At 45.3% G+C, this 24,223-nt stretch overlaps 1 protein-coding gene across 3 annotated transcripts in view; it reads right to left on the minus strand.

The window, feature by feature from the left end:
* The window catches only part of FZD3 (frizzled class receptor 3), a 123,198-nt gene that overhangs the window by 29,582 nt on the left and 69,393 nt on the right, over positions 1-24,223 (minus strand). For all 3 annotated transcript variants that reach the window (XM_077489240.1, XM_077489238.1, XM_077489239.1), the window contains exon 4: positions 19,132-20,149. In XM_077489240.1, the coding sequence (XP_077345366.1) occupies positions 19,132-20,149 (1,018 nt within the window). The remainder of the gene's footprint in view (positions 1-19,131; positions 20,150-24,223) is intronic.

Consider the following 24,223-nt stretch of genomic DNA (forward strand, 5'->3'; position numbering starts at 1 on the left):
GCTGATACCCCATTCAGTAGTACCCACAGCTTTGCTGATCCCCCGCTCAGTAGTAACCCCCAGCTTTGCTGATCCCCCGCTCAGTAATAACCCACAGCTTTGCTGATCCCCCGCTCAGTAGTAACCCCCAGCTCTGCTAATCCCCCGCTCAGTAGTAACCCCCAGCTCTGCTGATCCCCCGCTCAGTAGTAACCCCCAGCTCTGCTGATCCCCCGCTCAGTAATAACCCACAGCTCTGCAGATCCCCCGCTCAGTAGTAACCCACAGCTTTGCTGATCCCCGCTCAGTAGTAACCCCCAGCTCTGCTAATCCCCCGCTCAGTAGTAACCCCCAGCTCTGCTGATCCCACAATCAGTAGTAACCCCCAGATCTGGTGATCCCCCGCTCAGTAGTAACCCCCCAGCTCTGCTGATATTTTAGTTTGCTGATTCTTCTCTCTCTCCAGTCCCCGCTCCCCTCCCGCTATAATGCTCCTATGCTGAAATCTGCTAGTTTCCCCTGCTCTGCTCCCCCAGCTCTGCTAATCCTCTGTTGCTCAGTCTTCTCTTTTCAGTCCCCACTCACCTTCTGCTAAAAGTGCTCCAAAGTTGCATACCGCATGTGCCGTCTGCTAGTTTCTCTGCTCCAGTCCGGACCCCGCTCCCCTTCCTGCTGCTCCACGCTGCACACCAGATGTGACATCTGCACCAGACACTTACAGAATATATGGACATGAACCAGAAGTGATTTCTTACTGGTTCGTTTGTTGGTTTCTCAGTGCATCCTGGGAAATCTCATTCCTGCAATACCTCCAAAACAAAGCAAGGGCAACGCTGAATAAAAGCGCCTCAAAAAGCTTCAGGTGATGTAAGAAGTCCATAGACTTCTATGTAGGCTTTGGAGACGCTCTAAAAGCACTACAAAAGCAACGTGGGGTATAATTTTTGAAGCAAAGCAAGCACAACAGTGTGAACAGTACTGTAAGGTTACCATTTTGTTTTTTGCGATAGGCGCTTTGATTGGCATTCAGATGTCCAATACCACACTTTGAGCCCTAAATACCATTACCAAAGAGAACTCACCTGCTCTTACGGAAAAATCAACAGGTTATTTTCATGTACCTGCTAAAAAAAATCCTGAAGTGACACTAAAATCTGATGTAAAAAAAAAACGAAAAAAAACCCCCCCAAACATTCTATTCTAGTATATATTTTTAAAGTGGTTGTGAAACCTGTACTACCACTTTTACCTACAGGTAAGCCTGAATTACGACTTACCGGTAGGTAACGTGACTATCTCCTAAACTTGCACCGTTTAGGAGATATTCACTGTACCTGCATGCTACATGCGCACTGATGAAATGGCTCGCTTGTGTCGTTTCTTCACCGTGACCGTGCGGCTCCCGTGTGGGAGTAACAACTCCAGCCAATCACAGCACTGCAGCCCACGAACCTGAAAATAACTCCGGGAGACATGTTGCCGGTCACAGCGGTGTACAGGGACCCCTGCAACAGCTTCAATCTAAGGTAAATATTTCATAATGAGCTAGTATACAATGCATACTAGCTCATTATGCCTTTGTCTTGCAGGGTTTTTTTTTTGTATTTTTTTTGAAAGAGAGACTTTACAACCACTAACTCAAAAAGTTCCTTCTAATGCTCTCAGCCAGCTCTAAAATTTCCTTTTTTTTTTCTTTGCTACTTTAATCTGACTTCTTGTTAGAGGGTGGTTAAATTCATTCTCCATGGTCCCACTGTATGAAGGAATGTAGCCACTCCTTCTGCTCACTTCTGAGAAGAACTATGGAAATTGGAGTGTTCATAGAGCAGTGTACATGACCGTAAACTAATCACACATCGAAAGCTTGGAAAGCTGAGATGTATTCAATTTTGCTCTTGGGGTTAAAGCGGAGGTCCACCCTAAAGTGGAACTTCCGCTCATCGGAACCCTCCCCCCCTCCGGTGCCACAATCGGCACCTTTCAGGGGGGAGGGGGGTGCAGTTACCTGGATAATCCAGGTAACTGCACCCACTTCCGGGATAGCTCTCTGCGGAAAGGGGCGTAACTTACGCCCCTTTCCGCAAGTGCCCGCCCCTTCCCGCAAGTGCCCCGCTGCCTGCTGGGAAACACACAGATCCCAGGAGGCAGCGGGGACCGTCCTCATTGCGCAGCGCGGCTCGCGCATGCGCAGTAGGGAACCGGGAAATGAAGCCGAAAGGCTCCATTTCCTGATTCCCATACCCAAGATGGCGGCGGCAGCACTCGAGTGTCGATCTAGAGATCGGCTTTGGGTGCCGACATCGCGGGCGCGCTGGACAGGTAAGTGTAAGGGTGGACTCCCGCTTTAAATGCCCTTTAATCCCCAAATCTTAGTCCCTTCCAAAACCTAAATAAGGCCCTAAAAAAATGATTCCCTTGCTTTGCACTGGGTGCCTCTACACCAGTGATTCTCAACCAGGGTTCTGTGGAACCTTAGGGTTCCTCCAGAGGTTGCTAGGGGTTCCTTCAGCATTGGGCCATTTCTGCCTCTCGGATAAGTTCCCACCGACACCATTGATCTTTTTAGCTATCTGTAAGCCCTTGTACACACGGTCGGACATTCCGACCACAAAATCCATCGGATTTTTTACGACGGATTTTGTCTGAAACTGGTGTTGCATACACACGGTCGGACAAAGTTGTTGGAAAATCCCATCGTTCGGAACATGATGACGTTCGTTCATTACGACGGGACTACGTTCAGGCTAGTAGCCAATAGCTTTGGTCTCATAATTTGATCTAAGCATGCGTGGCACTTTGTCCGATCGAAATGCTCTACTTTGTCTGATCGGATCATGTTGTCGGAAAATTTTATATCCAGGTCTCAAACTTTGTTGGTCGGACATTCCGACGGGAAAAATCAGATGGAGCCCACACACAGCCGGATAATCCGACAAAACGGTCCGATCTGACATATTCCGTCAGAATGTCCGACCGTGTGTACAAGGGCTAAGGAGGTAATTCTTCCCAATGACCACAAGTGTAAGGACCATGCTTCCCACGGACCATCACACTAATGTATCATGAGTTGTAGATTTATAATTGTTAGCAGGGGTTCCCCGAGACTGGAGAACTATTTCAAGTGTTCCTCTGTGTTAAAAAGGTTGAGAAAGGCTGCTCTACACTGAAAAACACAGCAGTGTCCTAGGGGCATTAAACATCTAATCCATACAAAAAAATTTTTTTATATTGCATTATCTGAATCTAGCACATCATTTTGTAGAAATCATCAGTCAACTAAGCTGAGGTTGTTGCTGAACCACAAGTTCCAGCATGCTGTGCTGCAGGGTTTCAGGAAACCCAATTCCTTCAAGAGAGGGGCTGTGGGCGAGATATCTCCATCAACATTCTCTGTAGTCACGTCTCACCCTCTCTCAGATGAATGAGATAAGAGAGTCTCATTACAGGGAGTGGCTATAAATCGCCTGTGGTTATCACCTCTTCCCGAGAGGACTGTTTGGAGACCACATAAAAAACGACATCAAACTAGATAGTACAGAGTTCCCAAAACTTTACATCAATTGTTCCCTCAGAGCTCCTTGTTCATGTTGGCGATGCCAAAGGGAGGTGGACTCCATGCCCTACGTTTTCTGGTTCTTTGAGGGTCTTAAAAGATTTCTGGTGACAAAACAAACACTTGATTCAGAGGTTTACTGACATCCGCTTTTCTGTTGCATTTGACCCCCATGTCTTTAAAACGTTACAAGATCTCCCGCTTACTTAATTTGCTGAACGCTACAAAAGGCACATATCCAACTATTCTGGAAGCAAACCACACCTCCTTACAATAAGCCCTTGTACACACGATCGGAGATTCCGACAGGATGTGTCCGATCGGAGCGTTTTGTCGGATATTCCGACTGTGTGTGGTCTGCATCGGACTGTTTCCGTCGGAACATCCGTCGGACCAACTTTTCCAACTTGCCGGAAATATTTTCTGACAAAATGCGCCGATCAGACATACTCCGATCATGTGTAGAGAATTCCGATCGGACAAAGTGCCACGCATGCTCAGATCAAATTCCTACATCAAAGCTATTGGCTACTAGCCTGAACGTAGTCCCATCGTAACGAAATTACGTCATCACGTTCTGAAAGATCGGATTTTCCGACAACTTTGTCCGACCGTGTGTATGCAACAGTTTCGGACAAAATCCGAAGGATTTGGTTGTCGGAATCTCCGACCGTGTGTACAAGGGCTAAGACTTGGTTTGCCAAGATCAATGAAGTTCAACTAAAGGAAGATCTCATGGCTACGGCACACTAGAGGAAGAGGAACAGTTTAGTAAAACATTGTTTTAATTTACAGAAATTGACTTTCACATCTGAATATCAGGATATTCTGGGCTCTCAACCGTGACATCCTTGACCGTTCCCTTTGAGGTGATGCCTTTGAACCCAACAGACTTCCCTGAGCCATCTCTACATGGGTAGCACACTCACTTTATTTTCCTTAACCCCCCCCCCCCCTTTTTTTTGTTTTGTCTTTTTTCCCCATTTGTACTGAAGAAGTTATACGGGATGTAAGCTTGTCAAGGTTCCTTGGGAAAAAGGAACTCTACAGCTACTGTTTGGATGGACCTTGTATCTACTGGTTTATCTGCGGTGATTTTACTGTTGACCTTATTTCTATATGTATACCATGCTCCTTGCCCATGTAGCTTGTTTGTGGGAGCCTGAAGGCTCTGATAATCTATGTATTGAAAAAACTGATCGAATTTTTTAAAAACATGCCATCAGGATTACTTTTGCAGATAGAAGCCCTTTTGCAAGTACCTGGATTTAAAAGTGACTTGTAAGATCAACTGGGTCCTGGAATAACCTTAAACATGTCCATTCAATCCTCAGTGGCGGCACCAAGTCTCCAGCCAGATAGACCTGTATCTACCACCAGGCCCACAGTACATATACAAATACTATTCACATATTGCGTTCGCTCTTTACTTTTTTGCCTTATCTGACCATCACTAGACCTCCCAAAGATAAATCGAGCACAGGAGCTGTCAAAAGCGTTCACGGATCTCTACAGCTCAAGTAACATGAGGTTGTTTCTTCCCCAAGCTCTTCTTAGTTTGATCATACGGTTCAATCCCAAGAGTATACTACATTCAATAGGCATTATGTTAACATAGTTGGGCACAAAAGAGGCAAAAGCTTCACACAAGTGGAATCAAGAGTCACTTGAGCCATGGCCACCATCAACTCCAAATACGGCCCACCAACAATGACGCCAAAGCCTCATCTCAGAGTATGTCATCAGATAATAATGTATAATATTATAAACGACAGAGTTAATCTTTTTTATAACTGTACTAAAATAGCATGCATTTTCAAACCACAAAACAAACTAAAAAAGGGAATTGGGTGAAGAAGTTTCTTGGGCTTGTCTACCTTGGATAGAAGGCCTGGGTGGGAACCACATCACAGTGTGAGAATCACTGGTTTACAGAATGCACCGTTTGAAAAGACAATTGTTTGAAAAATGTTATCTGGGAGTTTTAGTTATTTTTAATTTTTGTGTTTTTTTTTTTTTTTTAATTGTTTATCCATCACGTGGTTCTACTTTGCATTCTCCTGTAGGAAATCCAAATCTCAGCAACATTCGACACTTACAATGCTGTGAATATTACAGCTGCAAGCTCCACTCTGAAAATGTAAAGGTAAGCATTTTAGCATTAGAGTTGTTGTAAAGTTCCATCTTTTATTTTCCAAATATACAAAACTTGTTAGACCTACGTGGTCTGTGTAATGGTATTGCATAGAGCAGCTCCAAGTCTCCTCTTTTGAGGCCCCAAGCCAGCGGTCTAGGCTCCTCCTTTTATGGGTATCTCACCAATGGAAGACAGATGGGCTGCTCCAAAACTAGGCTGTGTGTGTCCATTGACACACTCTCAGCCCTTGTACACACGGTCGGAGAATCTGTCGGAATGAGTCTTATCGGACCGTGTCGTCAGATAATCCAACTGTGTGTGGTATGCATCGGACTGATTCCGTCCGAATCTCCGTCCGACCCAATTTTCCAACATGTTGGAAATATTTCCTGACCAACTGGGCCGGGCGGACCTAATCCGATCATGTGTAGAGCATTTTCATCGGACCAAGTGCCACGCATGCTCAGATCAAATTCCTACATCAAAGCTATTGGCTACTAGCCTGAATGTAGTCCCATCGTAACGAAATTCCGTCATCACGTTCTGAAAGATCGGATTTTTTGCCAACTTGGCCCGACCGTGTGTATGCAACAGTTTCGGACACAATCCGTCGGACTAAATTCGACGGATTTGGTTGGCAAAATCTCCGACCGTGTGTACGTGGGCTCAGTGTAGCTCGGTCCCGCCTCCTCTTCAATAGATTTGAGTGATAGTGGCAGGAGCCAATGGCTCCCATTGCTCTCAGCCAAGCCTGTGAGAGAGCAGAGAGGAGAGAGAAGTCCTGCAGATGAACTGGGTCTATACTGGAATCAGGAAAGTATCTGAGGGGGACGGGAGGTCTGGAGACGAAACGGGCACCATAATGCAATAAGGTAAAAAAAAGAAAAAAAAAGAAAAAAGAAAAAAGTTTTGGCTGGAGTTATTTTAGATAGACTTTTAAAGAGTCCAAACTTCTGTTAACTTTTTATTATGCCTGTAAGCCTCTTGGTGAGATTTTACCTCTATATTTGTCCCTCTAACTGCAGGACTGGAATAAAGGGAAGTTGCACTTTGCAAGGGGAATTCTTCCCAGAACACAAGTCGGTCATAGATGGTTTGAATCTTGGCCGGTTCATCAAAGACGAACCAAAATTCTAACCATCTATGTGCAGGCCAAATGGGGGGGGGGGCAGGACGTGGTCACCAGGTCAACATGTGGGGGTCCATTTACTAGCAACAAATAAGCTGTTCATCTTGGTAGGGAAGTTGCACTTTGCAAGGGGAATTCTCCCCAGAACACAAGCAGGTCATAGATGGTTTGAATCTCAGCTGGTTCATCAAAGACCAACCAAAATTCTAACCATCTATGTGCAGGCCAAATGGGGGGGGGGGGGGGGGGGGGGTGGCGTGGTCACAAGGTCAACATATGGGGGTCCATTTACTAGCGGAAAATAAGCTGTTCATCTTGGTAGGGAAGTTGCACTTTGCAAGGGGAATTCTCCCCAGAACACAAGCAGGTCATAGATGGTTTGAATCTCGGCTGGTTCATCAAAGACCAACCAAAATTCTAACCATCTATGTGCAGGCCAAATGGAGGGGGGGGGGGGGGTGGCGTGGTCACAAGGTCAACATATGGGGGTCCATTTACTAGCGGAAAATAAGCTGTTCATCTTGGTAGGGAAGTTGCACTTTGCAAGGGGAATTCTCCCCAGAACACAAGCAGGTCATAGATGGTTTGAATCTCAGCTGGTTCATCAAAGACCAACCAAAATTCTAACCATCTATGGGCAGGCCAAATGGGGGGGGGGGGACGTGGTCACCAGGTCAACATATGGGGGTCCATTTACTAGCGGCAAATAAGCTGTTCATCTTGGTAGGGAAGTTGCACTTTGCAAGGGGAATTCTCCCCATGACACAAGCCGGTCATAGATGGTTTGAATCTCGGCTGGTTCATCAAAGACCAACCAAAATTCTAACCATCTATGTGCAGGCCAAATGGGGGGACGGGACGTGGTCACCAGGTCAACATATGGGGGTCCATTTACTAGCGGCAAATAAGCTGTTCATCTTGGTAGGGAAGTTGCACTTTCCAAGGGGAATTCTCCCCAGGACACAAGCCGGTCATAGATGGTTTGAATCTCATCAAAGACCAACCAAAATTCTAACCATCTATGTGCAGGCCGATTGTACCCAAGTCGATCGACTTGGGTATAACCAGCATGTTACATGTGATTATTGCCAGCAGGTGCAGCCGCTAGCATTAATCACTGCGTTCTCCCAGCAGGGACAGCTCCTTGCGCCCTCCTCCCCGCCTTTGGCAACTGCAACTTGCCCATAGTAAATGGTCTATTTGCTTTTAGTAAATCAACCCCAAACATTTAAATAACTAGAAGGGGCTCTAACCCTTCCCTAATATACAGAAAGTACTTTGTTTGTGTCTGTGCCTCCACTAGCGTGGATTCCCAACATCCTGTCTCAACAGGAGGTGAAGAAAAAGACAAATACTAATCTGACAAAGGTTCTATCCAATCTCTAAAAACAAGAAATGTATCAGCACACTTCATTCATAAATCCTAAAGTGTTTTAGGACTATATATTTCGGAAACCCCAAGCGGTTATGTGGTCGGTGTAAATGTATAACGTGTGTTAGCAGAGGTTTACTTTGCGTTTGTGACATACTTGTGGAAGCATTCTTATCAGCCCTGTGGTGAAGGTCATTTCCCTGGAAGCGGTCAAAGCTGAGATTAGCCTTTGTAGCTGTAGAAATGTGTTTACGTTGGAGGAAGTTGGGTTATGATAACCCGTGATTAGTGTGACACAACGCTGTAGAGTATTTATATTATAAATGTATACAGTTTATAGTGGAGTCTTCACTGCTGTAAGGTGGCCCCCGCTGTGTCGGTGACGTGTAATAGTGCCTGTGTCAATGGGCCTTGGCCTTGTGGTTTATGACATCAGTTTGAGACGCTTCTGAGATCCTCCAGGATTTTTTGACAGGTCCATTTTGGCCTGTGGTCGATCTCCTTCTGACCTACAGTTTACCTGCTTTAAGTGGGTTTTGCGTTTTTATAGTTAAAAATCCCAATCCAAAACCATGGCCTTTAATATGGAGTTGCTCCACTTTGTGGATAGAACAGCTTCTACTCTTCCGGGAAGAGCTTCCCTTAAAGTGGTTGTAAACCCTTACAACACACTTTGACCTACAGGTAAACCTAGATTAAGGCTTACCTGTAGGTCCAAGAAATATCTCCTAAACCTATACGGTTTAGGAGATATTTGCCCGAAGACAGGCACCGCTGTCTACGGCGCATGCGCCGTAGACAGTGGCGCGCAGGCGCACTGAGCGTGGCATCGTCAACAATGAAGATGCTGTGCGTATCGGCTTCCGTGCACATGCGCGGGATTGACATCATCGCGGCTTCGCCGAATGACAGCGGCGCAGCTGCGAGACCCCACCGAGAAGATGGATGCGCCGGACTACAGGGGACAGCGGTGACTTCGCTGGCTCCTGTGTCAGGTAAGTGACACATAATGGGCTACTATGCGATGCATAGTAGTCCATTATACTTTGCCTTTGCAGGGAATGAAAGGGGAAGTAAACCCATCAGGGTTTACTTCTTCTTTAATGGCCAAAAGCTACTGGACACCTGACCCTCAAACTTATATGAGCTTGTCGAAAATCCCATTCCAAAACCATGGCCATGTACAGTGCCTTGAAAAAGTTTTCATACTCCTTGACATTTTCCACATTTTGTCATGTTACAGCCAAAAACGTAAATGTATTTTATTGGGATTTTACGTGATAGACCAACACAAAGTGGCACATAATCGTGAAGTGGAAGGAAAACGATCAAAGGTTTTAAAATAAATATCTGAAAAGTGTGGCGTGCATTTGTATTCAGCCCCCTTTACTGTGATACTCCTAACTAAAATCTAGCGGAATCAATTGACTTCAGAATTCACCTAATTAGTAAAAAGAGTCCACCTGTGTGTAATTTAATCTCAGTATAAATACAGCTGTTATGAGAAGCCTTAAGAGGTTTGTTAGAGAACCTTGGTGAACAAACAGCATCATGAAGGGGCCAAAGCACACACCGTACAGGTCAGGGATAAAGTTGTGGAGACGTTTAAAGCAGGGTTAGGTTATAAAAAAAATATCCCACACTTTGAACATCTCACAGACCATTGTTCAACCGAAAATGGAAAGAGTATGGCACAACTGCAAACCTAGCAAGACATGGACGTCCACCTAAACGGACAGGCCGAGCAAGAAAAGCATGAATCAGAGAAGCAGCCAAGAGGCCCATGGTAACTCTGGTGTAGCTGCAGAGATCCACAGCTCAGGTGGGAGAATCTGTCCACAGGGCAGCTATTAGTCGTGCTATCCACAAATCTGGTCTTTATGGAAGAGTGGCAAGAAGAAAGCCATTGTTGAAAGAAAGCCGTAAGAAGTCCCATATGCAATTTGTGAGAAGACATGTGGAGGACACAGCAAACATGTGGAAGAAGGTGCTCTGGTCAGTTGAGACCAAAATTGAACTTTTTGCCTAAATGCAAAACGCTGTGTGACAGAAAACGAATACTGCACATCACCCTGAACACACCATCCCCACCGTGAAACATGGTGGTGGCAGCATCATGTTGTGGGGATGCTTTTCTTCAGCAGGGATAGGCAAGCTGGTTAGAGTTGATGGGAAGATGGATGGAGCCAAATACAGGGCAATCTTAGAAGAAAACCTTTTAGAGTCTGCAAAAGACTTGAGCGAAGGTTCACCTTCCAGTAGGACAACGACCCTAAGCATACAGCCAGAGCTACAATGAAATGGTTTAGATCACAGCATAGAAAAGTCTCCAGCAGTATGGGGCATTCATATTGAGATCGCAATGCATTATGTGGCATTCCGCGGCGCTAACATTTTCCATGAACGCCCCATAGGTTTGGTTTGTTTTAGAAGAAACGAACACGCGATGTTCGAGTCGAACTTGCGTCCGACTCGAACCGTGAGCTCATCCCTAATACCTGACCCTCACACCTATAAGAACTTGTTTAAAATCCCATTCCAAACCATGGCCATTATTATGAAGTTGCTCCCCTCTTTGTGAATAGAACAGCTTCCATTCTTCTGGGAAAGCTACCCTCAAAATTAAGGAGTATGAGAGTTTATGACCATTCAGCCAAAAGGCCCATTTGTAAGGCCTGGGTACTGATGTTGGATGAGTAGACCTGGCTTAAAATTGTCATTCCAATTCATCCTAAAGGTGCTCAGTAGGGTTGAAGTCAGGGCTCTGTGCAGGCCACTCAGGTTCCTCAAAACCAAACTCCTAAACCAGTCAGTCATTCTCAACCAGGGTTCCTTGGAACCTTAGGTTTCCTCCTGAGGTGGCTAGAGGTTCCTTGAAGTTGTGGCTTACTTGTCTAGCTCTAGGTCCAACACCCCTTGGCAAAGCCAGTGGCATTTCTCTATGGGCTCATTTAAACTTGCTTCGACTTCATCACACATTAAAGCACCTACTGCTTCAACATGCTTTTTTATGTGTTTCTGATGCTTTGATAATGCTTCAGCGACGCTTTTTTGAAGATTTAATGATGTCCTGTGTGTGTGTTGATTTTCTATTTGTTTTAAAGGGGCCCAGTAAAACCCCAGCTCAGTAGTACCACACTCAGCAGATCCCCAGATCATTAGTACCCCTGTTCAGCAGATCACCTGCTCATTTGTATTCCCAGCTCTGCTGAGGTCCAACCTAGTAGTATTGGGAGCTTTGCTTATTCACTGCTCAGTAGTAACCCCCAGCCCTGCTGATGCCCCGCTTAGTAACCTCCAGCTCTGCTGATCTCCCATTTAGTAGTAACCCCCAACACTGCTGATCCTCTGGTTTGATGATCCTCTTCTTTCTGGTCCCTGCTACCCTCCTGCTATGTTGCTCCCAGGCTGCGCACTATGTGTGACATTGCTAGTTTATCCTTATCCTGCTCCAGTCCCCCAGCTCTGCTGATCCTCTGTTACTCAGTCCTCTCTTTCCGGCCTCAGCTCACCTTCTGCTATAGCATTCCTATATTGTACACCATGGGTGCTATCTGTTCTGCTATTTGTCTGGACCCCGATCACATTCCTGCTGCTCTTCACTGCACACCACATGTGATGTCTGCACCAGAATATATACAGATTATTATTATACAGGATTTATATAGTGCCAACAGTTTGTGCAGCGCTTTACAACATGAGGGCAGACAGTACACTTACAATACAAATCAATACAGGAGGCACTAGAGGGCCCTGCTTGTTAGAGCTTACAATCTGGAAGATGAAGTGGAAGTGACTGCTGATGACTTCTTTCTGGTTCACTTGTTGGTTTCCCAGTGCATCCTTTGACATCTCATTCTTGCAATACCTCCAAAACAAAGTGAAGCTAAAGCTGAATAAAAGCCTCTCAAAAGCTGCAGGTGCTTCTAGCGATCGTTGTCATAGACTTCTATGACGGCTTTGGAGACGCTTTGAAGCACCAAGAAAACAAAAAGAGGTGAAATTCTTGAAGTGAAGCAAAGCAAACACAACAGTGTGAACAGGACTATAAGGTAACCATTTTGTTTAGTGACACTTGGATTGCCATTCAGAGTGCTTTAAAAAAAAAAGTGTTCCAATGCCACATCTTGAAGTGGGTGTAAACGAGCCCTAAGGGCAGCATTCTGACCATCACTGTAAGGGTGGCATTCTTCTCACTTACAACCACCAATGTAAGGGGCATTTTCCCAATGACCACAAATGGATTAGGCTTAGCAGGGGTTTCTTGAGATCTGAGAATTGTTTCCCCGTTTGGGGTAAAAAAAAAAAAAGGTTGAGAAAGGCTGTCCTAAACCTGTGGCGCCGGCTTTGTACATGGGCACAGTCATGCTGGAAGTGAAAAGGGCCCTTCCTCAAGGGCTGAAACATCACAATCACCCAAAATGTTTTTGTATGGTATAGGATTAACAGTACCCTTCACCGAAAACACCTGAATTCAAATCATTTGGGGGGGGGGGGGGGGGGGGGTCCTATACTTTTGGCCGTATGGTGTATATTGGAAAGGCCCACATGTGTATGCTTTTATGTATTGTCTCCAGTAAAGAACTTTTTCCATAGTGTTCTCAGTCAAATTAATAATATCTATACACAAATCAGGGTTTGGAATGAGAATTATCATCCATAGAAACGGAACACAGGAGCACCTAGTGTTTATGCGCCCCTATGTGACAGAGTGTTGAGCGCAATGGACAAAGATAAATGATGTTATGAAGGAAATTCCCAAAAGAGGCCGAATGTCATTATCAGACCGCAACAAATAATAATAATTACACTTCTATTTGCTATTCATGACCACATGGTCATACCCCTTATGTTTTGCGGCTTCATGATGTCCAAAACACAATTACACGGTACAGTTTGCACCTGCTCCTTCCTCGAGGACATGACCACAAAGAAAAACTGGTCTTTTAGAAAATGTTATTGAAACTTCTCTTCATACATCTCCATTGTAAGGGTATATAAACAGATGGACCCCTTTAAAAAAAATGATTTCGACCCTTTCCATTCTATAGTGAATTTTGGAATTGGATTGTTATCTTTTATTATATTTTAATGCAAATCTTTAGAAGAGCTTCAAAACAAACCCTGTCACCAGCAACCTCCCTGGCACTTCAATAAGGCCCTTCAGCCCTGGCACACTGGTTCTTGAGATCCTTGGGCAATTTGAACTCTGAAACAGTTGGCAAGCGAGCAGTTGGAAGTGCCTGCTTTAAGGTCCTGGGGCCACCTCTGAAGCATTCTAGTTTCCTTTAATCTTTAAACCGGGACAGTACTCATTGTGCTACCATTGTTCCTAGACATCAAAGAGCCTCCATCAACTTCACCTCAGGTGTGTACGGTAGCTAGGATCTATTAGATTTCTGGACTGACCTCTATTCAGGTAATTGGTTCTATTTTTGTGCGACCCAGAGATGTCTAAGCCCTTGTACACACGGTTGGACATTCCGACAACAAAATCCATCAGATTTTGTCCGAAATTTGTGTTGCATACACACGGTCGGACAAAGTTGTCGGAAAATCCAATCGTTCAGAACGTGGTGACCTTATTTCGTTACGACGAGAATACGTTCAGGCTAGTAGCCAATAGCTTTGGTCTAGGAATTTGATCTGAGCATGCGTGGCACTATCTACAAACGATAGGACAAAGTCCCATCGGACCATGTTGTTGGAAAGTTTTATAGCCCAGCTCTAAAACTTTGTCGGTCGGATATACAGACGTAAACAGTCCGATGGAGCCCACACACGGTCGGATTATCCGATAACCCGGTCCGATCGTACATTTTCCGTCGGAATGTCCGACCGTGTGTACAAGGGCTTAGGCAGCTCCAGTTCAGTTAAAGTACACTGGTCATGTTGCAAATGTAGAAGACCATATACTGCTAAGGAAAAGATAGGCAAGGTAGGCGCTCTGGTTTGTGTTCGGTACAAATGAACCTATCACATCCAACTACAAATTGGACAAGCCCGTGACATCTATTTCTGCCATTGCCCACCCACTATCTCACAAACCAGGGAGAATATCATTGGGCACCACTAAGGTACACTTAGCCCTTGTACACACGGTCGGACATTCCGACGGAAAATGTGCTATAAAACTTTCCGACAACATGATCCGATCGGACTTTGTCCGATTGTGTGTAGCGAATTCCGATCGGACAAAGTGCCACGCATGCTCAGATCAAATTCCTAGACCAAAGCTATTGGCTACTAGCCTGAACGTAGTCCCGTCATAATGAAATAACGTCATCACGTTATGTACGATCGGATTTTCCGACAACTTTGTCCGACCGTGTGTGTATGCAACACAAGTTTCGGACAAAATCCGTCAGACAAAATCCGACGGATTTTGTTGTCGGAATGTCCGACCGTGTGTACAAGGGCTTGCTCTTTTGTGGAATGGTGCCAGAGCGAAATTGAGGCCAGCTTATCATGGAATATGAGGGCAAACAAAACACTAATAAAGAAGGTATTGTAGGCACATGTGGTACCTTCTTTTAACGCATATTGCTAGTTACAAATTTTAATTGAATACGGCAGGTTTCCTTTAAATGATAACAATTTTAATAAAAGTGTGGCAAAAAGGAGTTAAAAAATACAAAATGATTAAAAATTAAACCATAAATCCATTACATGATTTTGGAATAACCCCCTCTTTCTGCTGCCTGGCCTATACAGTGTATGTGTTCTGGGCACTAAGCATAACAAGACCAGGGTTAGGTTGGGGTCTGTAGTGAAGGATGCCAGTTATACTACAAATCAGTCTGAAAATGACCTTGGCCCCTACCCAATCCTCCTCCATGAGCCTGCTTGACACAGACCCCATTCCCTAGTCTTCCTTTATGAGCCAGCTTAACACAGACCTGGTCTTCCGCCCTCCTCTGAGTCACCTTGACACAGACTCAGCATCCTATTCTCCTCTATAAGCCACCTTGATGCAGACCTGGCCTCCTCCATGAACCTTGTAAGCAGGGGTTAGTGCCCGTCTTAGGGAGGTCCCTCCCCTGGGTAGATATGGTAGGTCAGGCTAGCCTTTCATAAATAAGCTAGAGAAGGAAGAGCCTGGGCAGAAGGTGATGGGAAATGGCTACCCCTGGTATAATGATATGTAGGCCTGTAGCTTTAGGAAGTGAATCCTTCAGGGTTGGCCTGTAACAGACTTATTTGTACAACCAATCTATGACAGACCTGCCATGAGGACTGTGAAAGAGTTGGGAAATTATCTTAGGGTTGCGTTGGACATGCACTGTGCAGAATTTGTATGATGGGTCTGGAAGAGTGGAGATGAAGGTTGTGATGTAAAGAAATGTACCGTATATCCTGCTTCCGTCACAGCAAAAATCATTAAAGAGATAAAAGTGTGGTGATTCTTGTTTCTGGAGGAGGGCCTCCAGTCAGGAAAATGTGAGTGACCTAAGATGGTGGAGTTTTTTCTTGTTACAGGTGGGTGGTTGCAGTGGCCCTTAGCCAGCTTGGCGATTGCAGGTGGTGAATCAGCCACCTTAACAAAGACCTGACCTCTCGTCCTTCTCTATAAGCCACCTTAACACAGACCTTGCCTCTTGTCCTCCTCTATGAGCCACCTTGACAGAGAACAGGCCTCCTGTCTTCCTCTATGAGCCACCTTGACAGAGAACAGGTCTCCTGTCTTCCTCTATGAGCCACCTTAACAAAGACCTGGCCTCTCGTCCTTCTCTATAAGCCACCTTAACACAGACCTTGCCTCCTGTCTTCCTCTATGAGCCACCTTGACAGAGAACAGGCCTCCTGTCTTCCTCTATGAGCCACCTTGACACTTGGCATCCCTCCCTGCTCTAAGTCACCTTGATGTAGACCCAACCTCTTGTCCTCCGCTATGAGCCACCCTGGCACAGACCTGTCCTCCTGTCTTCCTCTATGAGCCACCTTGACACTTGGCATCCCTCCCTGCTCTAAGTCACCTTGATGCAGACCCAACCTCTTGTCCTCCGCTATGAGCCACCCTGGCACAGACCTGTCCTCCTGTCTTCCTCTATGAGCCACCTTGACACTTGGCATCCCTCCCTGCTCTAAGTCACCTTGATGCAGACCCAACCTCTTGTCCTCCGCTATGAGCCACCCTGGCACAGACCTGTCCTTCTGTCTTCCTCTATGAGCCACCTTGGCACAGACCTAACCTCTTGTCTTCCTCTATAAGCCACCTTGACAGTAACACCTGGCATCCTACCCTCCTCTATAAGTCAACTTGATGCAGACCCAACCTCCTATTCTCATCAATGAGCCACTGTGGCAAAGACCTGGACTCCAATTTTCCTCTGTCAGCCACCATGTCCCAGACCTGGCCTCCTGTCCTCCCCCATAAGACCGCCTGATAGCCAGGTGCAAGGCAGCCAAGTGCAAATGATGAAATTCTAAATGAAAATTGAATCCACAGGTATGCCCTCTCCTCGGAGCTAGATTACAGTAAATGCAAGATTTTTTTAGTCTTTTGACAGGGGTGAACTTTAAAGGTTCCTGTCATTGTTGGACGAAATACAATATTAGTCCTTTAATGTTTTGCAATGGCCGTATTTCCTTTAAGAGTTATTTACAGAGCTCGGTGCTGAGTGACTTAAAAGCATAACGAGCAGTTGAGACGGGTCCCGGGAAACAATTCCTCCTTTCTTACTGCGCTCCGTGCGGGGAGCGTGCCAAATCTATTAAAAGGTCATTTACAGTATCGCATGCTGCTGAACCTCATCTGCAATACATGCTGCAAATATTACTGGAATGTAATGAAACACCTTATTGAAAATTTAGTCTTAGGGCATAGACATTAATCTAAGGAATCTAAATTTGCACTTTTTTTACACTGCAAAAGCATCTCAATGATGTAATAAAAATGACAATAATGTGCAAACATCAAAGAAGAATTCAAGTGTATGCCCTGCCATTTCCAAACTATCGTCAAAACATCTGTATTTTAATATATAACTTTTTTTTAAGAAAAGAGAATATTAAACAGAATTACTACAATCCTACTAAATTTATAGGAGCAGTGGTGGCCAACTTGAAAAATTAGAGAAGGCTTCAAGTATGGCCCCAGACCCTTCAAGAGGGCTGCATAATAGCAGCTTGTATTTGTGCATTGAAGTGCTGTATATTGTATATTGAGTTGAGGTAGTCAGTCCATTCAAAGGGGCTGTAATTTACTCCATATCCCCAAATTGTGGTCCTGCTGTATTTGTTTTACAGAACATACACTAAAAGAGAAAGTGGGGAGTAGATTAAGCATGTAGGCATCAGTGGTAGTAATATTAACTCCCACCAGTGGTGTTCATGGCCTCAATAGTAACCCCCCAGCACTAGTGTCAGTCACCCCAATAATACCCTCAATATAGGTGTCAGTGGACATAATAAACCCAGCATTGGTGTCAGTTACCCCAATGATACCCTAGAAATAGGTGTCAGTGGACATAATAAACCCAACATTTGTGTCAGTTACCCCAGTAATAAGCCCCAGAATCTGTGTCAGTAGCCTCAATAATAACCCAAGCACTTGTGACAGTAGGTGCCATAATGACCCCAGCACCTCAATAAAACCCCCTAACATTGGTGTAAATGGCAGCAATAGTAAGCTTGTTGGTGCCAGTGCATGCCGTAACTCTCAGGATTGACTTCACTCACTATAATAACCCCCAGCATTCACTGCAATAACACCCAGCACTACTGCCAAAGGGCACAATAATAACCCCTAGCATTGGTGCCAGTGGTCACAATAATAACCCTCAGCATTGGTGCCTGTAGTCACAATAATAACCCCCAGCTTTGATGCCATTGATTACAATAATAACCCCCAGCATTGCTGCAGTGGTCACAGTAATAGCCCTCAACACTGGGGCCTGTAGGTCAAGATAAAAACCCCCAGCATTGATGCCAATGGTCACAACAATAACACCCAGCAATTGTGGCAGTAGTCACAATAATAACCCCCAGCACCGGTGACAGTGGTTACAATAACACCCCCCCCCCCCTAGCATTGATGCCAATAGACACAGTAATAACCCCCAGCATTGATGCCAATGGTCACAACAATAAAACCCAGCAATTGTGGCAGTAGTCACGATAATAACCCCCAGCATTGATGTCAATGGTCACAATAACAACCCCTAGCACTGGTGCCTGTGGTCACAATAATAACCCCCAGCTTTGATGCCACTGATTACAATAATAACCCCCAGCATAACTACAGTGGTCACAATAATAACCCTCAACAGTGGGGCTGTAGGTCAAGATAAAAAAAAACAGCATTGATGTCAATGGTCACAATAACAACCCCCAGTACTGGTGCCTGTGGTCACAATAATAACCCCCAGCACCGGTGCCATTGGTTACGATAACATTCCCCCCCCCCCAGAATTGATGCCAATAGACACAGTAATAGCCCCCAGCATTGATGCCAATGGTCACAACAATAAAACCCAGCAATTGTGGCAGTCGTCACGATAATAACCCCCAGCATTGATGTCAATAGTCACAATAACAACCCCTAGCACTGGTGCCTGTGGTCACAATAATAACCCCTAGCACTGGTGCCAGTGGTTACGATACACCCCCCCCCCCCAGCATTGATGCCAATAGACACAGTAATATCCCCCATCATTGATGCCAATGGTCATAATAATAACTCTCAGCACTGGTGCCAATTGCCATAATAATAGCTCCCAGCACTGGTGTCAGTGGTCGCAATAATAACCCCCAGCATTGGGGTCAGTGGTCACAATAATACCCTCCGGCATTTGTGCCAGCAGTCATGATAATAACCTCCAGCATTGATGCCTATTGTCACAGTAATAACCCCACCATTGGAGTTCAGCTTTAAACAAAATAAACGTTTGAGGTTAGTGTGTCGTTAATTTAAATTGAAATATTAATCCATAGAAATTTAACAATGGAAGAAGCCTTACCTGGTAAGGGCAAGGGATGTGATATTCTCTGCATCGCTCCTGAATCCACGTGGTCTCCCACACCCCCCGGTAAGCCTGCTCATAGAAATAGCAGCCAATCACCACCAAGAGGGGCACAAGGTACAGAATGCTAAACACGCCAATGCGGATCATAAATTTCACCAATTTGTCCTGGTTTTCCTTCTCCAGAGGGATTTCTATCCGCACTCGGTTCAAAGAAATAATCCCAGCTAAAAGTAGAGTCACACCAACCACAACATTCAGGCAGAGGGGTGCTAGAACAAAGTATCTCAAGGCATGAACATCATACAGGCCAACAAAACAAACTCCACTGATGTTGTCCCCTTCAATTTTGTTCATGGCAAGAAGGATGATGGTGAGGGTACCTGGGATGCCCCACGCGCTGGCGTGGAACAAGAGTGCCTTCTTCTCAATGGCTTCGCTCCCCCATTTTGGAACAGCTGCCAAGAACCAGGTGATGGTGAGGATCACCCACCAAACGCTGCCAGCCATGGTGAAGAAGTACAGAACCATGAAGAGCATGGTGCAAGCCTTATTGTGAGATCCTTGGGTTACAGTGGAGGCCTTGTACTGGGTGGGACTAGCAGGGTTGCACGCCACTCGATCTTCCAGTAGAAACCCAATAAAGAAAATCAATGATACCATCATGTAGCAGACAGCATAGAATATGATGGGTCTTTCTGGGTACCGGAATCTGGTCACATCAATGAGGAACGTCAAAAAGGTGAACAAGGTGGCTGAAAGGCAGACTATAGAAATAACTCCAATAAAATATCGAGCAAAGGAGAGTTCTTCTCTTCGGAAGTACATGTGTGGACAGGGTGGGGAACAATCACGCACTCCCAAAAAGGAGTAACCCAACTCGGGGTCAATTTTAAGCTCCCTGGGGCACCAGAAGCCATAGTCTCTTTGCACTGCTAGTGGGGTGTCCTCCGTGGGCTCCCTGGAGAGGCTGAGATCCACCATTCGAGGGTAGGGTTCATCACAATCGGGGAACCTGAAATACAAGAAAAAACAAATTAACTCTGAAATAGGACATTTTTAAAGCCCAACTTCACCTTCAAAATAAAATAAAAATTGAATTCCTTAACTTCTGGAATTTTCTCTGCAATACTCACCTTCTCCCTGGAGCTGCCCCTTGTCGAAAGTGTGATAGCTGCCATCTCACTTCCAGGTTGAATGACGCCCAGCCTCACTCAACCTGGAAGTCAGTACACAAAAAGTTCATCCATCCCTGCAGTCCTCTGGAGTACAAGAGGTGTAGCCATCACCCAGCATCGTCGGCGAACGCCGAACACTCAACTCTACCCACAGGATGCTGACTATTCATAACCAGAAGGAGATCACGGTAGTTACTGTAGAAGGATGATATTCAGATAATGGGTATTTATTAAATAACAGCACTATGGGCAGGGGAAAGGAAGGAAGTGGCTGGTGGGTTTTTATTCAAACACGGAAGTGGGCTTTAAATTATTTCAAGGAACACGGGGTAAAGTGCACAAGCACATTTTTGTTTTGAAAAAAGTTTTAGCTTGGATTGGGTTTTAAGCATGGGGTTTGTTTTTTAATGGCGTCTCCCAAGCTTTTCTAAAAAAAGATTTGCAGCCTCTATAAACACAGGTATGCCATATTTCAATCAGTCATGGTGCTGAGATTAATCACAGTTAAGTGAGACGTGAAACTGGGGCTGGAGGATTTTGGGCTTTTATTGCTGAACAATCTGCTCCGTTCTCTGACCCCTCGTACCAGAGACAGGCGGCAAACGTTATTTATGGACATGGCAAGCTCTTTTCCACACGTTGTTATCCTTTCTCACAGTGGGGGTTGTGCACCGACAGGTGCTATCCAATTTCAGCCACAAAAACACCACATTGCAACCAAAAACCCTTCTTAGATGCCTGCTAAGAGCCAGGTCCGATGGGCGATGGGTTTACCATATATTCCTCTTCTTCTTGGTAGCAGACCACATCACCCAATTCTAGTGCAGACCGTGGGGAAGAACCAATTCATAGCCCTTGTACACACGGTCGGACATTCCGACAACCAAATCTGTCGGATTTTGTCCAACGGATTTTGTCCGAAACTGGTGTTGCATACACACGGTCGGACAAAGTTGTTGGAAAATCCGATCATACGTAACGTGGCAACGTTACTTCGTTACGACGGGAGTACGTTCAGGCTAGTAGCCAATAGCTTTGGTCTAGGAATTTGATCTGAGCATGCGTGGCACTTTGTCCGATCGGAATTCTCTACACACAATCGGAAAAAGTCCGATCGGATCATGTTGTCGGAAAGTTTTATAGCCCAGCTCTAAAACTTTGTCCGTCGGATATTCCGACGGAAACAGTCCGATGGAGCCCACACACAGTCGGATTATGCGACAACACGGTCCGATCGGACATTTTCCATCGGAATGTCTGACCGTGTGTACAAGGGCTAAGTGTCACATCGCCAGCAACTTACAAATATATCACCAGATACAAAGTATTGTTGGCAGCTACAAAATTGCAGGTAATGGCTGCTACAAAATTGCCAGTAATAACTGCTACAGAATTGCTGATAAAGGCTTCTACAAAAATGCCAGTTGGATACGGATCCAAGCTCCCCTCTATTTTCTTTATTCCATCATTAGTAAGATTGTTTGGTCCCCAGACTTCACAGGATCTGGGAGGTCTGATGGTGAATGTATGTAGGTAGTATTAGGCTAGGTTCACACCTACAAGTGCGACCAACTGCGCCCATTCCCGAGGGTCATGTTTAGGGCAGCCCATTCATTTCAATGGGCTGTTCTAAGGCAGAAAATGCGGAAAAGATGTTCCTGGCCCTTTTCCAAAAACACACCTCACCAAACTGGCGCCAAGCTATGCATGATGAGGGGGCTATTAAATTTTGTTCATGGCAAGAAGGATGATGGTGAGGGTACTCGGGGTGTCCCACGCGTTGGCGTGAAACAAGAGTGCCTTCTTCTCAATGGCTTCACTCCCCCATTTTGGAACAGCTGCCAAGAAACAGGTGATGGTGAGGATCACCCACTAAACACTGCCAGCCATGGTGAAGAAGTACAGAACCATGAAGAGCATGGTGCGAGCCTTATCGTGAGATCCTTGGGTTTCAGCGGAGGCCTTGTACTGGGTGGGACTCCATCATTAGTAAGATCATTCGGTCCCCAGAATTTAAAGGATCTGGGAGGTCTGATGGTGAATTTATGCAGGTAGTATTAAGTTAGGTTCACACCTACAAGTGCAACCAATTGCGTCCATTCCCGAGCGTCATGAGTAGGGCAGTCCATTCATTTCAATGGACTGTTCTAAATGCGGAAAATAAGTTCCTGGCCCTTTTCCAAAAACACACCGCACCAAACTGTCTCCAAGCTATGCACTGGTGTTCCATTAACAATTAAGTGCGCCTGCTAAAGGACAGGACATTTCTGTGCATGTCAGGAAAGTTCACAAACATCTGACGCAGCTCAGCTCTGCTGCAGCACCACACCTGGTTGCTACAAAGTTACAAGGTCCAGTCTGAGTGATCATCAGAGATGAGAAGAAAAATGGCTATAGAGGAGGTGAGGGCAGTTTTGGTTGGGGTTGGTTGTTACAAAGAGGGGTGGCCCAGAGAGCGATGGGTGTTTTTAATATAGATCCACTGTTGTGTCTTGGACACCCGTGTATACAAGCAAAAGAGAGAAGGGGCGGGGCTAGTGGGACTTTATATGAGGTAACGAATGGGTAAATTCATCTACCTCCATCCCTGTTATATGCAAAGAATTTGCAACATTGGCAAACGAAATGTTGGGACTTTATATGAAGCGCAGCTAAGAAGATAAAGGTTAAAATCACGTGATCATGGGCTCCAGACATATAAACATTACGTAAAAAAATGTATAATAATAACAAATGGTAGTATAGTGCCAACATTCCGTTTGCCAATGTTGCAAATTCTTTGCACCCGTGTATACAAGACCTTATACCGCGTTCTTCTATTGGAATATAGCGATCTTCTGCCCTATAAATAAACTTAGATTCCTGAACACATTCATTTAAGCTAAACCTTCCCATCAGGTAATTGGCGTGAGATCATTCTTTACCTTTATAAAAGCAGGGACGCGACCGAGCATGTCAGGACGCTGCTGTGATTTTCATGTGGTGTCTCTATTGTTCCCAAAACAGACAGTATATTTTAGCACCGTGACAGAAAGTATTTTGTTTCGGAGGCACTAAAAGTAGACTGTTCCTGCCGTGACCTCTCCCCTCTGCTCTAATTTACGACACCGCGCTGTCTCCCAGCTGTCTCCAGATAGGCCTCCCACTACAGAAATGCATTCTTCCCAGTGCAGGCCAGTTCCCAGCGCAGACTCCCAGTGCAGACGCTGGCCACATTCAAAACACAAAAGCAAAATGACTGAATATCTCCTCCACTCACAAAAAGGAAAAAAGATGCAAATAGTATATTTGTAGGGCCGATTCTGGCAGCGAATGAGGGCAGATAGCTTGTTGCTTTCAGAGGTGGCGTTTTAGGACTCATTCCAACAATAAATGAGGATGGATAACTTATTGCATTCAGAGGTGGTATTTTAGGGGTCATTCCAACAGCAAATGGGGGCGGATAGCTTGTTGCGTTCAGAGGTGGCGTTTTAGAGCTCATTCAGACAGAGAATAAGGCCAGAGAGCTGGTTGTGTTTAGAAGGTGGCGTTTTAGGGCTCATTCCATCGAGTGAGGACGAATAGCTTGTTGCGTTCACAGGTGGCGTTTTAGGGCTCATTCTGACAGCAAGTGAGGATGAACATCTTTTTGCATTTGGAATGTAGTTTTGGGGCTCATTCTGTCAGCGAGTGAGGACAGATAGCTTGTTGCGTTCAGAGGTGGTGTTTTAGTGCTCATTCCAACAACAAATGAGGGCGGATAGCTTGTTGCGTTCAGAAGTGGCGTTTTAGAGCTCATTTATACAGAGAATAAGGCCGGATAGCTTGTTGTGTTTAGGAGGTGGCGTTTTAGGGATCATTCCATCAGCGAGTAAGGGTGGATAGCTTATTGCGTTCAGAGGTGGTGTTTTAGGGCTCATTCTGACAGCAAG

Source organism: Lithobates pipiens, unplaced genomic scaffold, assembly GCF_037356315.1.
Source record: "Lithobates pipiens isolate NorthernLeopardFrog02 unplaced genomic scaffold, aLitPip1_a1.2 Scaffold_18, whole genome shotgun sequence".
Lineage (NCBI taxonomy): Eukaryota > Metazoa > Chordata > Amphibia > Anura > Ranidae > Lithobates > Lithobates pipiens.